The sequence below is a fragment of the Rhea pennata genome, chromosome 4, assembly GCF_028389875.1.
Source record: "Rhea pennata isolate bPtePen1 chromosome 4, bPtePen1.pri, whole genome shotgun sequence".
Lineage (NCBI taxonomy): Eukaryota > Metazoa > Chordata > Aves > Rheiformes > Rheidae > Rhea > Rhea pennata.
Genome location: NC_084666.1, coordinates 34978573 through 34996873, shown reverse-complemented (window position 1 = coordinate 34996873; position 18301 = coordinate 34978573). Strand labels below are relative to the sequence as shown.

Here is an 18301-nt window from a genome sequence, read left to right as displayed (position 1 = left end):
TCTAAGAAAAATTATTTAATGCTCAACTACTAAGTATCTTTACATACTAATGCTGCTAGGATTTAAGAAATGTCTATTTTCCTGTAGGAGTTTATACAAAGAACAGAAATTTCCGGATTTATAAATCTTCAAAAGCAGGAAAAAATGCGATTCTGAAGATCGCAGAGGATAACAAGTTTGTCCCTAAATGTGAAAAGAATGTTTCTTTGGAAGAAGCATACTTTCTTTCCTCTTTGGTCTGCAATGTTGGGTAATGGTTTAATTTCAGTGGAATTAAAAATATTCTTAAAGACGTAATTTTACTCCTTCAGCATTTCTGAATAACCATATTTAATGGGCAGGTGCTCCATAAATATTGTTACACTGTAACGTAGGAGTTTCCAGTAAGATTCCTTGTTTTTTGAAGGAAAATTTTGTTGGGAATTCATTCTCTTCACCTACCTTCAAATGTCATGCAAGTTCAAAGAATACAAAGCAGTTGGTATCAGTTCTGAGCTGTACTATGTTTTTTCTCTATGCACTCAAGAGTTCTGATTTGCCCAATGATGTCTTATTGAAAAGTGCCAAAATTGAGCCATTTTTAAGTTTGAACAGATTGTATATAATTCTGAAAGGAAAGATTACAGATTTTCAGTCAATTAAATATGAAAAATTTATATATGAAAAATAATTTGCAATATATTAAATGGAAAGGATTTCTCACATGCTTATTTACCCATCAGATTTCTAATTTCTGTACACACAGTTTCCTGTTCAGGTTGGATACTGTTTAATGTAGTAATCTAAGCTTTCTGTATCTGATCTAAACTGAAAGTATCTTGCTATTAAGATGCTCCTAATAACTATTGCAGCAGAAAGAAGATCAAAATGTTAGGGCCTTCTGTATTTTTATTCAAAACTTACAACGAATGTAAGTAACTTCAGTCTGTGTCCTAAAATGTTCCTGTTCCTGAACTGGTGCTGATTGATAGCACACACCGTGTAGCATACACACTGTAGTATATTCAGATAGAAGGAATAAGCTGAGTCTGTCATAATTATATATGAGAAATTATGCTTCGTTGAACTTTTAGCTTTCTGTCATGATCTGTCTTCCAGCTGGTAATACAGCAAGGAAAAGCAGTTCATTGCAGATAGCAAAATCATGGTTGAAGACTATCAAAAGGTTGGGGAGAGGGTGGGTGGGTGGGTGTGTGCGCGCGCTCAAGTATTATATCTAGAGGAAATGCTACAGTAAGACTGTGGACCCAGAACCCTTTAAATGGCTAGGTATTGGGATTTTTGCTAGGAAAACAATCTGCTATTTGGAAGGAGGAAACCCTGCCCTCTACTGGTGCAAGTCAAAGGAAATTGTCAAAATGGGGGGGGGGGGCTGTAGGTAACAGTGAAAGTCTATGTTACAAAAATTGCATGTTTTTTTTGCTTGCGTTCTCTCTGTTGTTCTGGTCCAGGGATGATACAAGAATTCTGTCATCTGGGTCCTCAGAAGAGCAAAGAAAAATCTCTGGTAAAACTACCAGAAGTACTAGAGGTACCTCAAGGCTTTTCTGCTCTAGGGGAAAAAATGTCTTAGCTGTATTGTTACAAGTAGACCTGATACCCGCACGAGGGCTCTGCTTCAGCTAGCTCTTTGCAGGCTGCAGAGCACAGCTGTGCGGTGGGCGCCCTGCAGTGCCCAAGTGCTGCTTCGCCTCCCTGCCTGGCCCACAGCTGTCCTGCTTCAGCCCAGTTCCTGCTGTCCCTGGTGGGTGGGTGCCAGGAAGAAGGGGGCTGTGGGGATGCAGCTTCTTGGTGTCCCTTTCACTTCTCTGTCTCGTCATCCTCCTCCGCCCGCCCCGCTCCCTGAGAGCGCCCAGAGGGCTGTGGGGAACAGCCGCCGGGTGCAAGAAAGGCTGTGGGTACTGGGTGGTGCTGCTCAGTGCCCTAAGTTGTCCCTTGTCCTTCAGGGCCCACTTCGTGGTACCTCGCATAGATACGGATGCAGTCAGAGCAGACTGGGTGCAGCGCGTGTGTGTGTGCGCATGCGCAGCTGCACACTCCTGCTGCCTTGTTTCCTAGCTCCATTTCTCCCATTCTTCACTTGTGCACGGGGGGGGGGTGTGGGTGGGTGGGTGGGTGTGTGTGTGTGTGTGTGTGTGTGCGCGCGCGTGCGCGCCCCCAAGGGGCACCCCTGGTGGGCAAGCTGACCCCCTGGGAGCAGAGCAGGCGCCAACAGCAGTGCTCTGTCAACCCAGTCACTCAAGCAGCTTGGGTTGAGCTGCTCAAGTCTCCTTCTAGCTGCTGTGTCCTTTCCCATGAGGGCCCCCTCTTAAATGAGAGGGCTTTATTTGAGGATTGATGGGACACTTAACACTAGAGCTATACCTGCTCTTATTTAAGGAGGTACCGTAATTCACATACGTTTTCATTCCATCATTGTGTAATGTGTTAAAAATACATGTGGGTTTTGTTTCAACAGATTCCATTGACGGCTGTCAGGATTCACCATATCCAGAAATTGATTCTTTTGTTCGCTCGTTGGTTAATAAAGATGGAGTGCAAGGAGGTAATAAAATCACTTTGCTATTTACATATAAATAAGTATTCTTACAGCAGTATTTTTAAACAATTAAACAATTATTTCTTTTCCAGGGATACGGCAATGGAATTATTTCTCTCTGGAAGAAATAATTGTGTATGATATTTCCGGTTACCGTTGGTGTGAAAATATTGGGAGAGCTCACAAAAGTAACAACATAATGTATGTTCTTTAACTCTTCAGTATTTACTTCAAAACAGCTTTGTTATTTTTCTGCTCTAGTGTTACTCTGCAAGAATGCTGTAAAGCTCTTATGGACAGAATCAGCACCTGTTAAAATTTCTGCTCTCTTGTTCTACAGAAGTACAACTCATTAAAAAAAAATCCACTAATTTTACTTTGTGACAACTGAGCTTATATTTCTAATTTTTCTAAGAATTTATCTTCAAGCTATTTAAAGCATGTGGCTAGAGATGTTAACATACAAAGTAAAGTACATTGGAGCTATCAAATGAAGCTACTTTGATGCTTCTCAGCTAGGATGCTGAACAATAAAATAACAAAAACAGCCATTTCAAAATTCATATTCAGTGTATACTAAATTACATTCTTATATTATTAAAATAATAACTCCTCACAGGATTGCAGGCAAGATGAGTTTTGCTGGTGACTCTGACTTCTCCTTATAGTTTTAGCAACACTAAGTGTTGAAAAACTCAAGGTCTTTAGATTACATCAGAAATGCCAGTGGATTGTTAGTAAAAATATTTACCGCTTAAAAAAATCATTTTGCATAAGCAACATTCAGAACAATTGAAAGGAATGTATTTTTGAGAAATGCGAGTAGAAAAAGCCCTACAACTACTAAGCTAGGTAAACTCTTGAAGTCGTCTGAAGCTTGGTGTTTTCTGCAACACATCTGATGGACAACTAAGCTCTATCAGAGAATTTCACTAAAAAAAGCTATATAAAATCAGTATTTCTTTGCAACTAACAGCAGCAGCAAAATGTTACCCTACATTAGGTCATGCATGCTAATCTTGTTTTAGTGACTCTTAAGGAAGATGACTAAATGTCACTTGATCCTTGTAAGAAATGTATTTTTAACTTAAGCCTGAAGTTTATTGGAAAAAATAACACGACTATGTTTAAAGCAAGTATGTAATAAACAGGTCAGAGTGTGAAAACAATATCCATAGTTGAACAAAATCTGTTCATTTAGTGTTGGAGTTTCATTTTGTATTTATTCACTTTAGTTATGTACTGTTACTAAATACCATATTATTTCTAGGATTCTGGTAGATCTAAAGAAGGAAGTCTGGTATCAGAAGTGTCACGATCCAGTCTGCAGAGAGAAAAACTTCAAATCACAGAGTATGTATGGTTTTCAAAGCAAGTAACACCCCAAAAAGTATTAATTACAACCTTATTAAATACCATGTATTTGCTTTAGGTTTTCCACTGCCACCTGGGATATGTCTCCCTTATCTTTTCAGAGAGGTATGTGGTTTTGTCCTTGTTTTGTTAACATGCTAAAGTTCTTATGAGTAAATCTTTGTCTCTACAAGTCTTTGAAAATGTCTGCTAACCCGCTTTGTCTGCTGCAGTCCATAGAGCAGCTGTGCTGGTGTAGTAGCTCCATGTATCAATGTTTAAGTTCTCCTGCAGCAGATCTAGCACAAAAACTGACAGCACAAATTCAGCTAGGCCTAACTCGCTAAGCTTGTTAGGTTGCTGGAATAACCTAACTTTATCTGGGGCCAAAGATTTTCTTGTCTCTTCTTTCCGAATAGCAGTTCCCATTAGGTAACCCCCAAACCCAGGATAGGGTGCCACAGAAAAGCTGCCCAAGTTAAGCTTACTATACTTGTAAAATATAAGTGCTCCTGGAACAGCTGAGTGAGTAAAATCATGGTTCTTAGGTTTAGCTGAAAAGCTATCAGCGTTAGGAACAAGTAGCCTTAGAGATAAGGCATAGCAGGAAGCAAAACTCAGTGAGACCAGTCACAGCACTACCCGTGTTCCCAGAAGCCTGGCAACAAAGCTTCTGAGCAGGCAGAACAATGGTTCTCACACAGGAGTTCAGTTTCCAGTGATACTTCTATATGAAACGCTTTTCTTTCATAGGTGTTAGCAAAACAAGCACACCAACTCTTTTGGTAACTTAAATATGTGTGTGGATGTCTCTGAAGGATTTAGACATACTTTCAGTGCTTGATATACTGAAGTACAACTGATTAATATTTAATTACGCTGATTTTAAGTCAGTGACTCTCAAATGCAAAGTTCCTGTAACTCAGTTATGTCTACCCATAAGGCAGAATATTTACACTGGCCTAATGCCATCCCTAGATCCCAAGCCCTGAACACAACAGTCCTCCCCACAGAGCAGGTCATAAAAGCTTAGCTGCACTATTAACAGCTCTGCAAAATGGTACAAGTTCTACTTAAGGAAATTTAAATACATTTTCAGATCTTGATATATCTTTAAAGAGACATTAGACTAGTTTTAGTGTTCTAGAAAAAAATGAGCAGATTTCTATTGCTATTTAAACAGGCTTCCATAGTGTACTGTAGCTGTAAATTAAATCTCCTAGAAAAGTGTCTTGTTGCCCAACTTTCTATAGTATCCATTATATGTGACACTTACTTGCAGAAGTCCAACACTAGTTGGACACAATTTTCAAATTAGCAGTTAAAAGGATGATTATTTGCATATGGAATAAATAGTGGGCTTTTTTTTTCTAAAAGGAAGAAGAATATATGCTAATGGATGAAAGTGAGAACAAAGAAGAAAAAGTAGACCTGCATTCTAACTGTTTAGAGTTGTCAGAACGCTCACTATTTCAAGAAAACAGCTTGTCTAGAGACTTCCCGTTGTTGGACACTCTGTGGGACAATGCAAGCGATGATGCCTGGTTCTTGGAAGCTACTGATGATGTGGAACTAGCTGAAGCTGCAAATAATAGTCTGAACTGTGACACAGAAGAAATTCCTGACGAAGTTCTTCTGGAAGCTTTAAGGAAACAGGATACTTGTGCACAGACTTAGCCAACGAACAAATCCATACCCATGAAGCTTGCTTTAGTACAATGTTCCACAAACAGTACTGCAGTGCAGTTCAAAAGCTCTTCCTGATCTGTTTAACAGAACTAAGTAACTGCTGTAAATAACAGCTTCTTGCAACTGGATGATTTTAAACAGGGACGAAAAGATCATGAAAGATTACCCTGGGGCCAAGCAGTACTGGACTGAAAACTCTTCATGAATGCTACTTCAAGTAGTTTAGCACTTTAATACTTGCTGCTGTGTGGTTTCCTATTTTGTTAGCTGTATGTCCAAATTTTATTGATGAGCTGTGTAAAAACAATTTCTTCAATTCCAAGAGTGGGAGGAATTTATTTCATATACAAATTTAATAAAAAGCTTTGTCTATCACTGTCTTAACCAAAGTCAATGTGTTCTCTTTAAAAGTATATATTGGTTTCAAAATTACATTACTTACATAGCCCAAGGAGATTAAAATCTGACACTTTTAGACCAACACAAAAATTGTGATGGTAACTGGAATTGGTATCTTATTCAAAGAGTGTTAGTAGAAATAAGTCTTTATACAGACTATTCAACAGTAGAAAGTTTCTGATTGTCACTAATTTCTTTTATGCATTGAAGCTAAAGTACAGCAGCAGTGATTAAACATACCTTAATCACTGTCCATTCTAATAATTGTTCCTAATTAATTTCATTAAGTCTATTTAAAAGCACTTAATGTTTCTCTGATAACTTCTCTTTTTGTACATCCAGTGCCTCTTGCAATCTCGCATTAATATTCTTAAAATGTCTTTCCATTCCTAGAATTTTCCGTGATTCCACCAGAAGAGCAGGGAGGCTGGAAGTTCCATACTGTTTTAAAAAAATAAAGTTAAAAATTTAACTCATAGAAAACAAACATTTCCATATCTGTATTTATACATACATACATACATATATGTATGGTGTGATGTGTCTTGTAAAAGTGAAAAAGAGCAAGCTCTTTAGAGGTCTCCTGAAGTGGAAGGAGTTCCAGGACTACCTGAGGAAGTTATTCTAATGATAAAATACAACTGTGGGTCTTACTGAGCATTAAACATCTTACAAAACAAATATGCAAGTACCAGAACTATCTCTACCTTTGACCAACAACAAAGTTATTTCTTATGGCTAATCTTTCTTCAAGTTCGTAAAAAGTGTTAAACCTGAAGATGACAGTTACGTTTCTACATCCTCAACATAGACATAAAGCTCTATTTCTGAAATGTCTGAACTAACGTGGTTTCCAACATGAGACAGAAGTGCATGAGCCATTACAGTATCCCTAGAGCACTGATTCTCAAGTTGGTTCCACAAAAACCGATTAGATAATAGTTAACAAAACATCACTGGTAGAAGTGCTTGTCAATTCGGGGAGGAGCAAGGCGGGGGAGGGCAGGGGTTGACCCAAAACCAGTTCAGAAACACAAGCAGAATTTTTACTTACTACTACTTTTTCTTTAGGGTTTTCTTCTCTGTAATCCAAACAGTCTTGCTGTAGCTCCTTTAAATCAGTAAGGAAGCGGGTTGCGTGTCTCAGGGAAGACTCCCGCTCCTGTAACTCAGCATATTCTCTCTGCAGCTGTTTCAGTTGTGGCTCAGTTCTGAAAAGAACAATGCTTTGACGACCGTATTTGAATATTTGTTTCGTGAGTTACTGCGAACCTACTTCCCCTGAAGACTTAAGAGGTTGGTCAGCAATATTAAGACACACTGAGCAGAGGTAAGACAAACTATGTAAGCAGAGCAAATAGCCTATTATTTAAACAGGTGCATGGGTCCAAACCCACAAAAGACTGGTTTTCCCACATCTCACTTTAAAGACCTAGTTTAACAGTAGCTCCAGTCTCTCTTAAACACTTACTTAGGTTTTGGCCTGTGAAGTTTCTTAAATACCTGATAATCTGCCTCTGCACGTGTTTGCGTAGAGGCTGAGCTGTTCAGTACTTATTGGGAAGCACAGTCAGGATCTCTAAACTGAAGAGCAACAGCCATTTTCACTTAATAGTGTGGCCACAGAAAAACTTTCTTAAAAGATGATCAAAGGGTTAAAACACAACGTAGGAGAAAAGTGAAGACAGCTTGCAGCATGAAGGGGTTCAAACCCTGTAATTATTCCTTCTAGTGAAGCTGGTCCATAGTACTGTAAAGAAAAGAAGGGTCACACAGCAACAGAGAAAGAACTTAACACACCTTTGTGGATCCAAGTCCACGTATGAGATAGGCAGCTTCAATACAAAGCTTGTCACTAGTACGTAACTGGTTTGGGGGAAATCTAAGAAATGGTTCTTCAAAAGAACATGATTTTCTAAGTTTGGTGTTTTATATTTTAATGATACTTAAACATCAAGTTGAAGAAGGGGAATTGTATGTCTTAGTGGAATACCGTGTATTCAGAGGCATTCCTGCCATGCTGCAGAGGTAAAATACATTCTCTCACCCTCAGGGACAAAAGCCACCACAGAACCTTTGTAAATGCTGATTCATCACCTTGGCAATTCCAAGCGTCATTAGTACTTTTCTTATGAACGTACAGATGAAATATGCCCCCAGTAACTGAAGGTAGCAAAGAGACTTGTGAAAATGACTGTATCTAGGCAACCGAACTATGGAAAGGAAAGGTTATTATAAGCTTCTGATAAATACAGAAATGGATATAGAAACAGGACTACAGAGTTTCAAAGTAAAATGAGAGAACAGAAGTTACTGAATTTTAAAATATCAGACTCTGACTCCTTAAGTTCTTCTGGCTCTTACCGTACAACATTAGGAACATACCCGATTAACTCTTCACTAACTTGCAACAGTCGCTGCCTTTTCTTCTTGATGTCTGCTGTTACCTGTAACAGTAAGTGAGAAAAACATTTGAAAACTTTATAGAACTTCAAGGGCAAACAATGTAAACCTCGCTAGCTTTTTTTTTTTCTTTTGGGTTTTTTACTTCTGTTCTAAATGTGGAAGATTCCAAAATACCAGATTTTATAAACTACAGTATTTAAAACTACTAAAATACTAATTTCAAAGAGCTTTACAGTGTCAAAACTCTTATCTCCATCCAAAATTCTCTTAAGGAGCACTGGCTTTACAAGTATACAAAAGGAGTTTATAGCATTTTGAATGCCAATATGCCAACTCCAGCAGGTTTTTTGTTTGTTTAAGAAGACATACTAATATGAATGTGTTTGATATGATTTCCATAACTAAGGAACTAAGCAAAGCTATTTTTTAAACATCTTGCCATAAATTTAAATTTAGCAACTATAAAACTGAGATGCTAGTGTAAAACAAATGTGTAAGAGGAGGAGAGAGCGAAAAGAGCGCGAGAAAAGGAAAGAGCGCGCGAGAAAAGGAAAGAGCGCGCGAGAAAAGGAAAGAGCGCGCGAGAAAAGGAAAGAGAGAGAAAGGACAACTCTCCCTGCCTGAGAATGCTGAATGCTAAATGCATATTTAGAAATTCACTGCAATGAAAGAGTGCACTTACCTAATACCTCAAATTAGTAAGACTTTCAGGAGTTCACCTTTGGCCTATTAAATGCCACCTCCCAGAATAAACTTTCAGTTGACTTAACATGTTTACTGAGGAAATTAATTTGTGTGTGCTGTATGTGGTTGCTGAATAGGTTAAAAATATGTAATATTTTTTAAAAAGTTACATTCAAGAACAAAGTAGAAACTTCAATATTGTATGTTTGGTCCAATTGTTCTTTTGTGCTTCCAATTACCACAGAATCAGAAGGCTTCAGATTCGCACAACAGTTGGAGCTTGGAAGGGACCTCTGGAGATCATCTGGTCTGACCACCCTGCTCAGGCAGGGTCACCTAGAGCACGTTGCCCAGGACCATGTCCGGTCAGGTTTTGAGCATCTCCAAGGACAGAGACTCCCCTGAAGAGCCCAGGGGGTGGGAAGATCTCTGGCCAACTCCCTCAAGACAGACCAAGCATGCCAAAACCGCATCTCCAGCAGACAATGCCTAACCTGCTCGTAAGCGTACCTGCTGTGGGGTACTCACCACTTTTCTAATTAAGCCCCCACAGTGCTGCTCTGTTCTTGTACGAGTTCGTCCAGCTTTCTAGATCTCCATTGTTGCATTTCAAATTGCTTACTACTTGCCCTGAATGAACTGGAATTCTTTATCGCCTTCCTCCACACAAACATCTTTCATATATTTACATTTATTTCCTTTAATGTCTCCCTTTAAACTAGGCAATCCACTTCTTTCCTCACAGGTCATGTATTCTAGACTTTCCAACAACCTTTGCTGCTCTCTTCTGGACTTTCTTATGTTCGTTTATGTTTCTTGAAGATTAGCTGCCAGTGTTTAACTGACGCTCCAGAGGCCTCACCAGTACTTACTAAAAGAAGAGTAATTCATGCTACTGTTTTTCTTTTTACGCAGTATAACAGTGATTTATGTGCAGTTTCTGATCCATTATATCTCCTCAGATCATTTGCAAAAAACTCTAGCAGTTCCCTGTACTCTATTTGCGTAACTTATTGTTTAGCACAGTGCACCTCTCTGAATTGTTTTATTTACTTAGTTAACTTACCAAAGTTTAACTCACCTCTGTATGCTGTACACTTAATCTAGTGATAGCACATCTTTCAAATAAATATTTACCTTAGCATTTTTTCTCTTCATGTTCTTTAATTCCTGGACTTCCATTATCTACAGAGAAAAAGAAGCATCACAGATGGACTGCAGACTCTGATTTCACTATACTCCTGCCAAAATTACTTTGGAATAATATGAAAAGCCACCCAAAACACTCTGGTTCTAAGAAAAATCACAAGCGAATCAATTGTGTATCAATTCTTTCCCCTCTCCATATGCCAGAGGAAGACTGTTAGAAAAATTAGTCATCTTGTACCAGTTAGTCCAAGTAATACTCCCTAGCTTATCTTTTCTGTATCTTTACATATAATGTATAAATCTAGTAATTTTAAAACTTGTAATGAATCATGTAAAACAGACCTACAGTTTTAGCATTTACTTATTTCACTTATGACAGCTTCTACAGAGTTAAATTCCTATAGAATTTCTTCAGCTTGTTGTGATTAGCTGAGGTGAATTCTTTGTCTTCCCAGGTGGGTCTTTTACAGTTAGGTCTGAACTGTTATCTAGGACAGATTATTCTCCATACACAATATGCTAGAGGCCTCTTGGAAGAACCCTGCGGTCAGGCTACTACACGCAAGAGTGGCTGAGATGTAATATTCAGAGTGATTACTCAATCTCCGAAAAATCCAACCATGAGCTTTTAAAGCAATGCTTTACATAACTGCTTATTCACATTAGGCAAATTTCCAATTCTACTGTATAATACTTTAGATAGGACAAATACTTCAAGATTATTGGATGGTTCCCTGTTCTCAGAAGCTGAAAACTTTACTATGTACTTGCATGACAGCAGCATTTTTTCTAAATGAATTTCTTATGAAAGTTAGCAGAGGAAGCAAGTCATAATCTACATACAATTAATTGTAGTTTTTAATTATTTAACCTGACAAGTGATACAGACTTTGAAGCATCTCAAAATGTACATGTAAAGGACAGTATAAAAGCACAGGCATTCAACTGCAATGTAATATGCAGCCCTATAATCACTACTGTAAAATTGTTCCTATTTATTGGGTACTTACAAGATCAGTTATTTGGTCCTTGAAGCCAGAACAGAAGCCATCAATAGCCTTTCTGCAAGTCTTAGAGTCTACTCTTTGTCTGGAGAAGTCAGAAGGATAAAACAAACCCATCCGGTTTAGTTAAGGAGAAATCTTCTGAAAACATTCCTTTGAGTTACAGTATTAATAGAATCCAATATTAAGTCTTTAGCAGAGCAAGCAACTGCAGATCCTTTACATACTAGCAATAACCTAGTTTGTCCAATGGAAAATATCAGCTGAGATATGTTGTTCTTACATTTAGAAAAATATCAAATTCTTGGAGATCAGCTCCCTCAGATCACATATTAAAAAGCATTTATATCACATAAATCTGACTATCATTAACAGTAGAATATCACTACTAAGTATGTCATTTCCTAAATGACAGCCTATTAGCAAAAATGCATTTATTTTGTTTTTCAAAACTTTATATTCAGCCACAGGAAAACAGAATATTTACTTGTAATCTGCTGCTATCTTCTCAAATTCAGCAAGAACAACATCCAGTTCTGTAATATCTTTGGGAAGTCTCTTCAGTCCTTTGGGACACCAAATTCGTACAGAACCTGGGCTATCAACAACTGAAACAACAGAATAAACACACACATTACACAATGCAGGTACGTGTTCTAAAATAACAGAAATGTTATGTGCCCACTGTTAAAACAGCCTTCTAAAAGTTACGAATATCTTAACAAGAAATTTGAAAAAGGGGGAATACATTTTTTTTCCACTTGTCTTAGGCTGATAAATTACATTCAATTATTCAAACTTTGAAGTGTTTTAAACAAATTCATCATGTACAATTTATTTCTCAATTTTTCATCATTTCAATATGAAAGCCTAGGAGCATTTTATTACACTAACTGATAAAGAACATAGTATATTTTTGATTTAATTGTTTATCCTGCAAAGACCATCAGCCTGAGTTTGGGCAATCTGAAAGGAATTATGAGTTATTATAACATATCTGTATAAATTTCACATTAATACCATACATGCCTCAAAAAAAGCTAAATGCCAGTAAACTTTGCAATAGTTGTAACTGATTTCATAAAAAGTTAAAACATATTTCTTCACACACTCCCAAATGGAAAGCTGGGTACTTGAATGTAACAGGGCAAAATCCAGATGAAGCGAGAGGACATCCGAGAAATAGTTTATCCATCCCCAAAAAGCCACAGTCAAAGCTCCGTATCTCAGAGGTCTTCAGTGCCAGCCACTGTGTCTACTTGGTAAGGCAGGGGGCACTCCTTTGAGTGTCCTGGGAGCTCCAGCCACCCAGACCAAGGGACACACTGTAGTACGCTACTGCTCTGTACCCATGAACCCAAATTTCCTTTCAGAAGAGGCCAGGCTGTGCGTAAGGGATAATACTTGCCTTGGCCTTACCGTACCAGGAGGGTAATAAGTAAGGCCACAGATGTGAGCCCCAGTGACTAGAACTCTGCAGCACACTACCCCTCAATTTAACAGGTGTCAAGACTCAAAATAAAACTGATCCCCCATATTTCTAGAAGCAGAATGACACTAGATATCAGAAATTGAAACCACTGACTTACAGAAAAGCATTCATCATTAATAAAGAAAAGCTATACAGAAATTATGAAAAGTCTACCCTTGCCAGAAGTGCCTAATGAAGTCTTCTCTGAAGGCCGCTTCTTCCTTTTCTCTGGGAATTCAGTAGTATTCTGAGCCTTTTATAACATAAAATGCAAGTTAACTTTAAAAAACAAGCACTAGGTTCACTGATTTAAAATTCTGAAAGATAGCAATTACGTAGGAGCAAGAGTAACATGACTGAAATTTTAGTAATGTTTGCCTATTTCAACAGAATTACTGCACAGTGATTACATTGCCAGCGCAGCTGCCTGCCTGCCTGCACTGACCAACTGACCTGTCAGCATTGGTCGCGCAGCAGGAGGAACATTTTAAGGAGCATAATGCCTCTCAATTCAGCCTTCCTTTTACCTTGCTCTGGCCAAAAAGCTACTCCTCTCTTCTCTTTCTTTCCTACAGGCTACTGATTAACAAAGAATCAGATCTTGGAAGTATTTTTGTTATTTGAGAAATCTGCACTTGGAACAACTTTCACCTTCTGGACATTCGTCTTTTTCTTTTCATCCAGTTCACCATTTTCTGAAGCACCATTCCTTGACGTCAACACATATGGTAGCTTAGGCTTCATTACAGTGGTCTTGGATAGTCTTGATACCTAAGTGGAAAAAAAATCCAAATTAACATTAATGTTTTTAAATATTTCTCAGCAGGAAATATTTTGTCTAATCTGAATATAAAAAGATGTAGTCATTCCCACTGTTAACAGTTTTCTGATCAACAGCTCCTCTCTACCTTCTTTTTCACCTATATCTGTCCCAATTCATTCTCAACTTTGAGTACTTCCCAGGACACCAGCAGTAAATTCTACAATAGCGCTGTGTACATGCAGTTTACTGATGAAAAACTAACACTATATTGAATTTTACAACATGAATTTCAAAATTTCAAAGAATTTCAACTTATTTTTTAAAAAGGCTTCTGTGTAAACTACTGCATAGGTTCTTAGATCATAGGCATACTTTCTGAAGTATGCAGACAGGTGCTCTTTCTCTGTGTGTCTGTATGCTAAGTGGGCCAAAAACACTTTACAGTACTTACAGTCTAAGTGTAAAAACACTCAGCTAAGAAACAACCAGTTTTGAATAATTCCAACATATATTCAAAACCAATTGTATCAGTGAAAAATTCAATCTTCTCATAAATATGTTCTAGCTTCAATACTGAAAAAGTATTAGGAACTTATATTCCATTTAGTGTTTCATCCTTTAAGAACATATATTTCAGATATAAATATACTTATCTGAAAGAAAAAAAGAACATATTCCACAATAAGAGAATGGACTGCAGGACCCAAAGCAGCTGGTTATTACATTCCCTGTTGACATTCCTCAGTGTAGCTTTAAGCACTTTGCTCAATACTTGGCCATCTCACAGGAATACTTTGAGGAGTAATTATTCAGGATACAATCAAGGATACAATTAAGTATTAGGAAACGCTAAGAAATAAATGAAAGGTCTCCATCTCCCTCACCATGTCTAAGGCAAGTGAGGCATGAACTAAGTTAAAAATAAATTGATTGACACACTCATACTACTTATTTCAATACCATATTCTCCTTAAGGGGCTCATCTTCAGCATCACCTGCTTTGAATCTGTGAACACCATCTGCAGACGTTTTCAAGTGAAGTTTTCTTTTACTAGGGGAAATAAAAAGAAAAGGAAAAAAAGACATGTAAACTCACTACTCACTCAGAAAGAATAGTCTTTAACCGTACAAATAAAGAAGACTTAGGTTTGGGAGAATATTTTGTACCACTGTGTCAGAGTCTGTTTGTGGCTCTTAAATCAACTACATAAAAAGCTGCAAAGAGCATAAAAGGGAACAGGATCTTTATCCCTCACCAACAACCCTATGGAAATTTATAAACCCAGTACTAACTGAGCACTAAGATAGCCATGATGTTTAGAGGAGAAACTTAGAAACAGGGTCAAAATTACCATATAGGGGATTTTAGAACGAATACAGAAGGCTTCCTTGGTGTTGGGGGGGTAGGTGAAGGGAAACACCTTCATACAAGCACTATTATTCTCTTGAAAAACTATTTCAGATTTAAACCAATCTGTTTAAAAAATAAGAAGCACAAAAACCCTTTCATTAAAAGTAAAATTTTAGAGCTAATTAAACTATATCTTAACAAAGCAAATCAATTTACCTATTCGTCAGTATTTTCCATTTTTAATTTTTAAAGACAACAGCACTTAAAGGACTAATACCTCACAAAGGTATTTTAAAATCCTTTCTCTAGATCCCACGCAATCCTTTCATTCAAAAATGCACAACTATTTAAGTGTGAAAGTCAATACACTGCTAACATCAGGCAGCCCATAAATTTTTTTCTCATTTCTTTTTTTTAAGCTTCCAATCCTGCTCCTACTTATTCTTTTGGTTTGTCATCTGGGAGGTTTTACATTAAAAAAAAAAAAGAGTTTAATAAGCTGTTAGTGAACCCTGACAAACAGAATGCTTTCTCCATTTAACCTGAAAGTTCTAAAAATTAAATTAAAGGGTGACAATTATTTTTTTCAACAAACCTTTTTTCTGAATTTTTCCTCTGTGAATCTGACAAATCATTAAGTGACTCATTCTCTGAATGTTCTTCTACATAAGCATCCACAGCAGTACTGTGTAATGGATGATCTATAAAGGAAATAAGCCGTATGAAAATTGTTCCCATCTGTTCAGGCAAAGACTAGATTTAACAGCACTGCAAGCCATTCAACATTTACTTAAAATTTTTGTGGTTTGCTCCCTCTTATAAATGACATCTTTTTAAAAGCATTACTTGAAAATTAAGAAAAAAAAGTAGTTTTTAAGATGTATATGGTAAAAAGCTTCATAGTTCATATATTCATCTACCTGTTACTCCTTTACAAACAGAAAGCAGAGGTGCATGAAAACTCAGCAGCTGCATATGCCATATAGCAAACAAAGCATTTTCTACATTTATTTAAAGCATCTCTCTTTGCTACAGCATGTATCAATCCTGTGCACATTCACAGAGCTACTTTCTAAATTCTAACTTTTCTCTAACTGATTTTAGCTACTATATTGGATGCTATAAGAAGACAGTTAACAGATGCTACAGAAAGCTTGTAATAGTTGAGTTCTGGCAGATAACCACCAAAACAGAAAAAAAACACCAAGAACTTTAGTTTGCCTTCCATAGCATAGACTTCTCTTTTTTTCATGCTATCCAAGAAAATTTAGTGTTAGTTTACGTGAGCATCTTCCTTTCTATAGTTCTTAATCCATACCACAGAAGTGAAAAAAAATAAAAGTTTTCCATTTTGCAGTCCTTCCCTCATGCATGCCACCACCCCTTTGCTATACTTTGCCTTATAGTTCACTTTTTAACATTGTCTATGATAGTTTTATATAAATTTCTATGATTTTCTTACAAAGAGTAATAAATATCACAGCTGAGAAACAGCTCTTAGCATTATCTCGACAATTTCTAATTAGAGTTCTAGAAAGATTTCTTACTACCTCTGAAATACAAGATTTTTAAAAATAAAGAGGACCTATACACAGAAGCTTCTATTCCATCTAAGTTAAGAGATTCTTCAGCACACACCTTGAGACACAGATGTCTCATTGCATGAGTCTGATATGAAGTATGGAAGTAGTTTTAATACTTCATCAAAATTAATGTTCTTTTGAATTAAAACTTTTTAAGTGACACTTGAAAGTGGCAGGACAGTATCCTTGTGAAGATATCAGTTTGCTATCATATACCTTCTTAGAATAGCAAAAGTTTCACTTCACAGTTTGTGTTATCTAATAGAGCATAACTGAAGAAATGGAACCTTCTTTAAACTCTTATAGGCTTGCAATGTCACACTGTGTAAAATTTTTGGAGTTTAGACTATAAAACCTGAATAGCCAGTATTTTTCAACAGTTTTTACATGGCATGTATTACTGCATTATTCTAGTTACTTCCTAAACAAGAAAACGTAAAAACTTCTAACAAAATGTTTTCTGTCTCTCCTCCTCATAATCCTTGGCAAAGAAACAGTATCTTTTCTGAAGTAAACATTCAGATATTCTGCACATATGGTTAGTTCATAAAAATTATGCATTAAGTGATATATAAGTTAATACCAACCAAATGAATCATCGGGCTCCCCAAGCTCCTCAGTTTCTGCTACCTTCAATATTCTTGATAAATCTGGTTCGTCAGGAGGAAGTAGTTTCCTTTGAGGGCGGGAGCGGACTCCATATTCCTGAGTGGGTATTAAATCATTTTCTAGTTCATCCCACTTTTTGAGTACAAGACGTATTAAATACGATAATAATTTTCAAGAACCTTTGACCAGAAATACACTTAACTTAGACTATATTGACTACAGAGCTACAATATAAAGTATTTGGGACATATTTTTATATCAGGCTATATTTTTGCGTAGGAGAAACGATAGTATTAAACTGGCATATCCAGTTGTTTTGTATTACACTGTAGCATGAACTTTAAGTTTATGTATGTGAGTTTTCAAAATAAGGTAAAAATCTTATAGCAGCCCAGTAACTAGTTTCTGTGATCTGTGGCCTATTTCTTTTCAGACGTTAAGCAATATTGTCTGCCATCCATACACATACATAAATTTCCACCTTTGTCTAAAGTCAGTTGTGTAACAGCACCTCAAAAGTTTTCTTATAGTACTAAATACAGACACGTCAAGTATTTCCTTTTTAAGCTGCTCTCTTTACTTTCACACAATTATTTCCAAATTTTTGCTGTTTTGAAAACTAAGAACCCATTTTGCCTAATCAAGTACTATTCCTAAAATTAACAAAAATACATCCTAAACTTGCAATAATACAGAGTCCAAAAGAAAGTTCCCAACTTCAGTGTGAGCAAAGCTCTGCATTAGCATACAGATATCAGCCTACAGGATCAATGTCGTAATGGATAGCATATTTGAGGTTACTGTTTTAATTAAGCTCAAAGTAACAAAACCTACATTGAATTTACTTCTGGAATTTCTCTTCATTTTTTTCTTTGAGGACATTTTGCTGTTAAATATACGTAGTTAAACATACAATTGAAGATAACGTTACTGAAAGAGAGTCCCCAGTATAAATCCCCTTTCTTCGTTTTGATACCTGCAAGGGGCAAGAGAAGGAAATACGTGTTAACCTATTTATTGCAACTTGTTTGAGCAGCCAAACTCGTTTTACACAGTCAGCCCGGCGCTTCACACAGCACACGAACGCCAGTAACAGGGCCTGCTTACCGAAAAGGTAGAGCACGACGGTATTTCCACTTCGATCTTAATTCGTTTCATAAGCGACTCCGTCCCGAGCCGGCTCGGACAAGCCACCTCGAGCGCAAGCCGGCCCCGCTCGCGGCCTCCACCTGCGCTGGGGCTTCTGCCCACACCAGGCAGCGCCCCGCGGACACGCGGCCCCCAGCCCCGCGCCGCGCCGG

The 18301-nt window shown here is 37.3% G+C and overlaps 2 protein-coding genes across 5 annotated transcripts in view; one reads left to right on the top strand and one right to left on the bottom strand.

Annotated features, from left to right (window-relative positions):
- PRIMPOL (primase and DNA directed polymerase) overlaps nt 1-6020 on the top strand; it is a 21007-nt gene extending 14987 nt beyond the window's left edge. For all 3 annotated transcript variants that reach the window (XM_062575743.1, XM_062575744.1, XM_062575742.1), the window contains exons 7-13: nt 88-250; nt 1452-1531; nt 2459-2545; nt 2632-2740; nt 3810-3892; nt 3972-4018; nt 5270-6020. In XM_062575743.1, coding sequence (XP_062431727.1) covers nt 88-250; nt 1452-1531; nt 2459-2545; nt 2632-2740; nt 3810-3892; nt 3972-4018; nt 5270-5569 — 869 coding nt within the window. In that variant the 3' untranslated portion in view covers nt 5570-6020. The remainder of the gene's footprint in view (nt 1-87; nt 251-1451; nt 1532-2458; nt 2546-2631; nt 2741-3809; nt 3893-3971; nt 4019-5269) is intronic.
- CENPU (centromere protein U) lies at nt 3670-18301 on the bottom strand. Of its 2 annotated transcripts, none has more exons than XM_062575745.1 (13): nt 18108-18301; nt 17835-17976; nt 16979-17096; nt 15404-15509; nt 14418-14508; nt 13346-13465; nt 12869-12947; nt 11711-11831; nt 11230-11308; nt 10208-10255; nt 8345-8427; nt 7035-7191; nt 3670-6421 (listed from the first exon to the last, which is right to left on the bottom strand). In XM_062575745.1, the coding sequence occupies exons 2-13, from the start codon at nt 17880-17882 to the stop codon at nt 6284-6286; spliced, it is 1188 nt and encodes a 395-aa protein (XP_062431729.1). In that variant the 5' UTR covers nt 17883-17976; nt 18108-18301; the 3' UTR covers nt 3670-6283. The 2 variants fall into 2 exon arrangements, with proteins under 2 accessions (XP_062431729.1, XP_062431730.1); XM_062575746.1 differs by having other exon boundaries at nt 8366-8427.

What these genes read in the sequence shown, in the direction of transcription:
- CENPU (XM_062575745.1), bottom strand. Translation starts at nt 17,882, where the DNA reads ATGTCCTCAAAGAAAAAAATGAAGAGAAATTCCAGAAGTAAATTCAAT. An exon ending in AGGAAAAATTCAGAAAAAAG is followed by an intron (nt 14,509 to 15,403) that starts GTTTGTTGAAAA and finishes TATTTCCCCTAG; the next exon opens with TAAAAGAAAACTTCACTTGA. An exon ending in AGCCCCTTAAGGAGAATATG is followed by an intron (nt 13,466 to 14,417) that starts GTATTGAAATAA and finishes TTTTCCACTTAG; the next exon opens with GTATCAAGACTATCCAAGAC.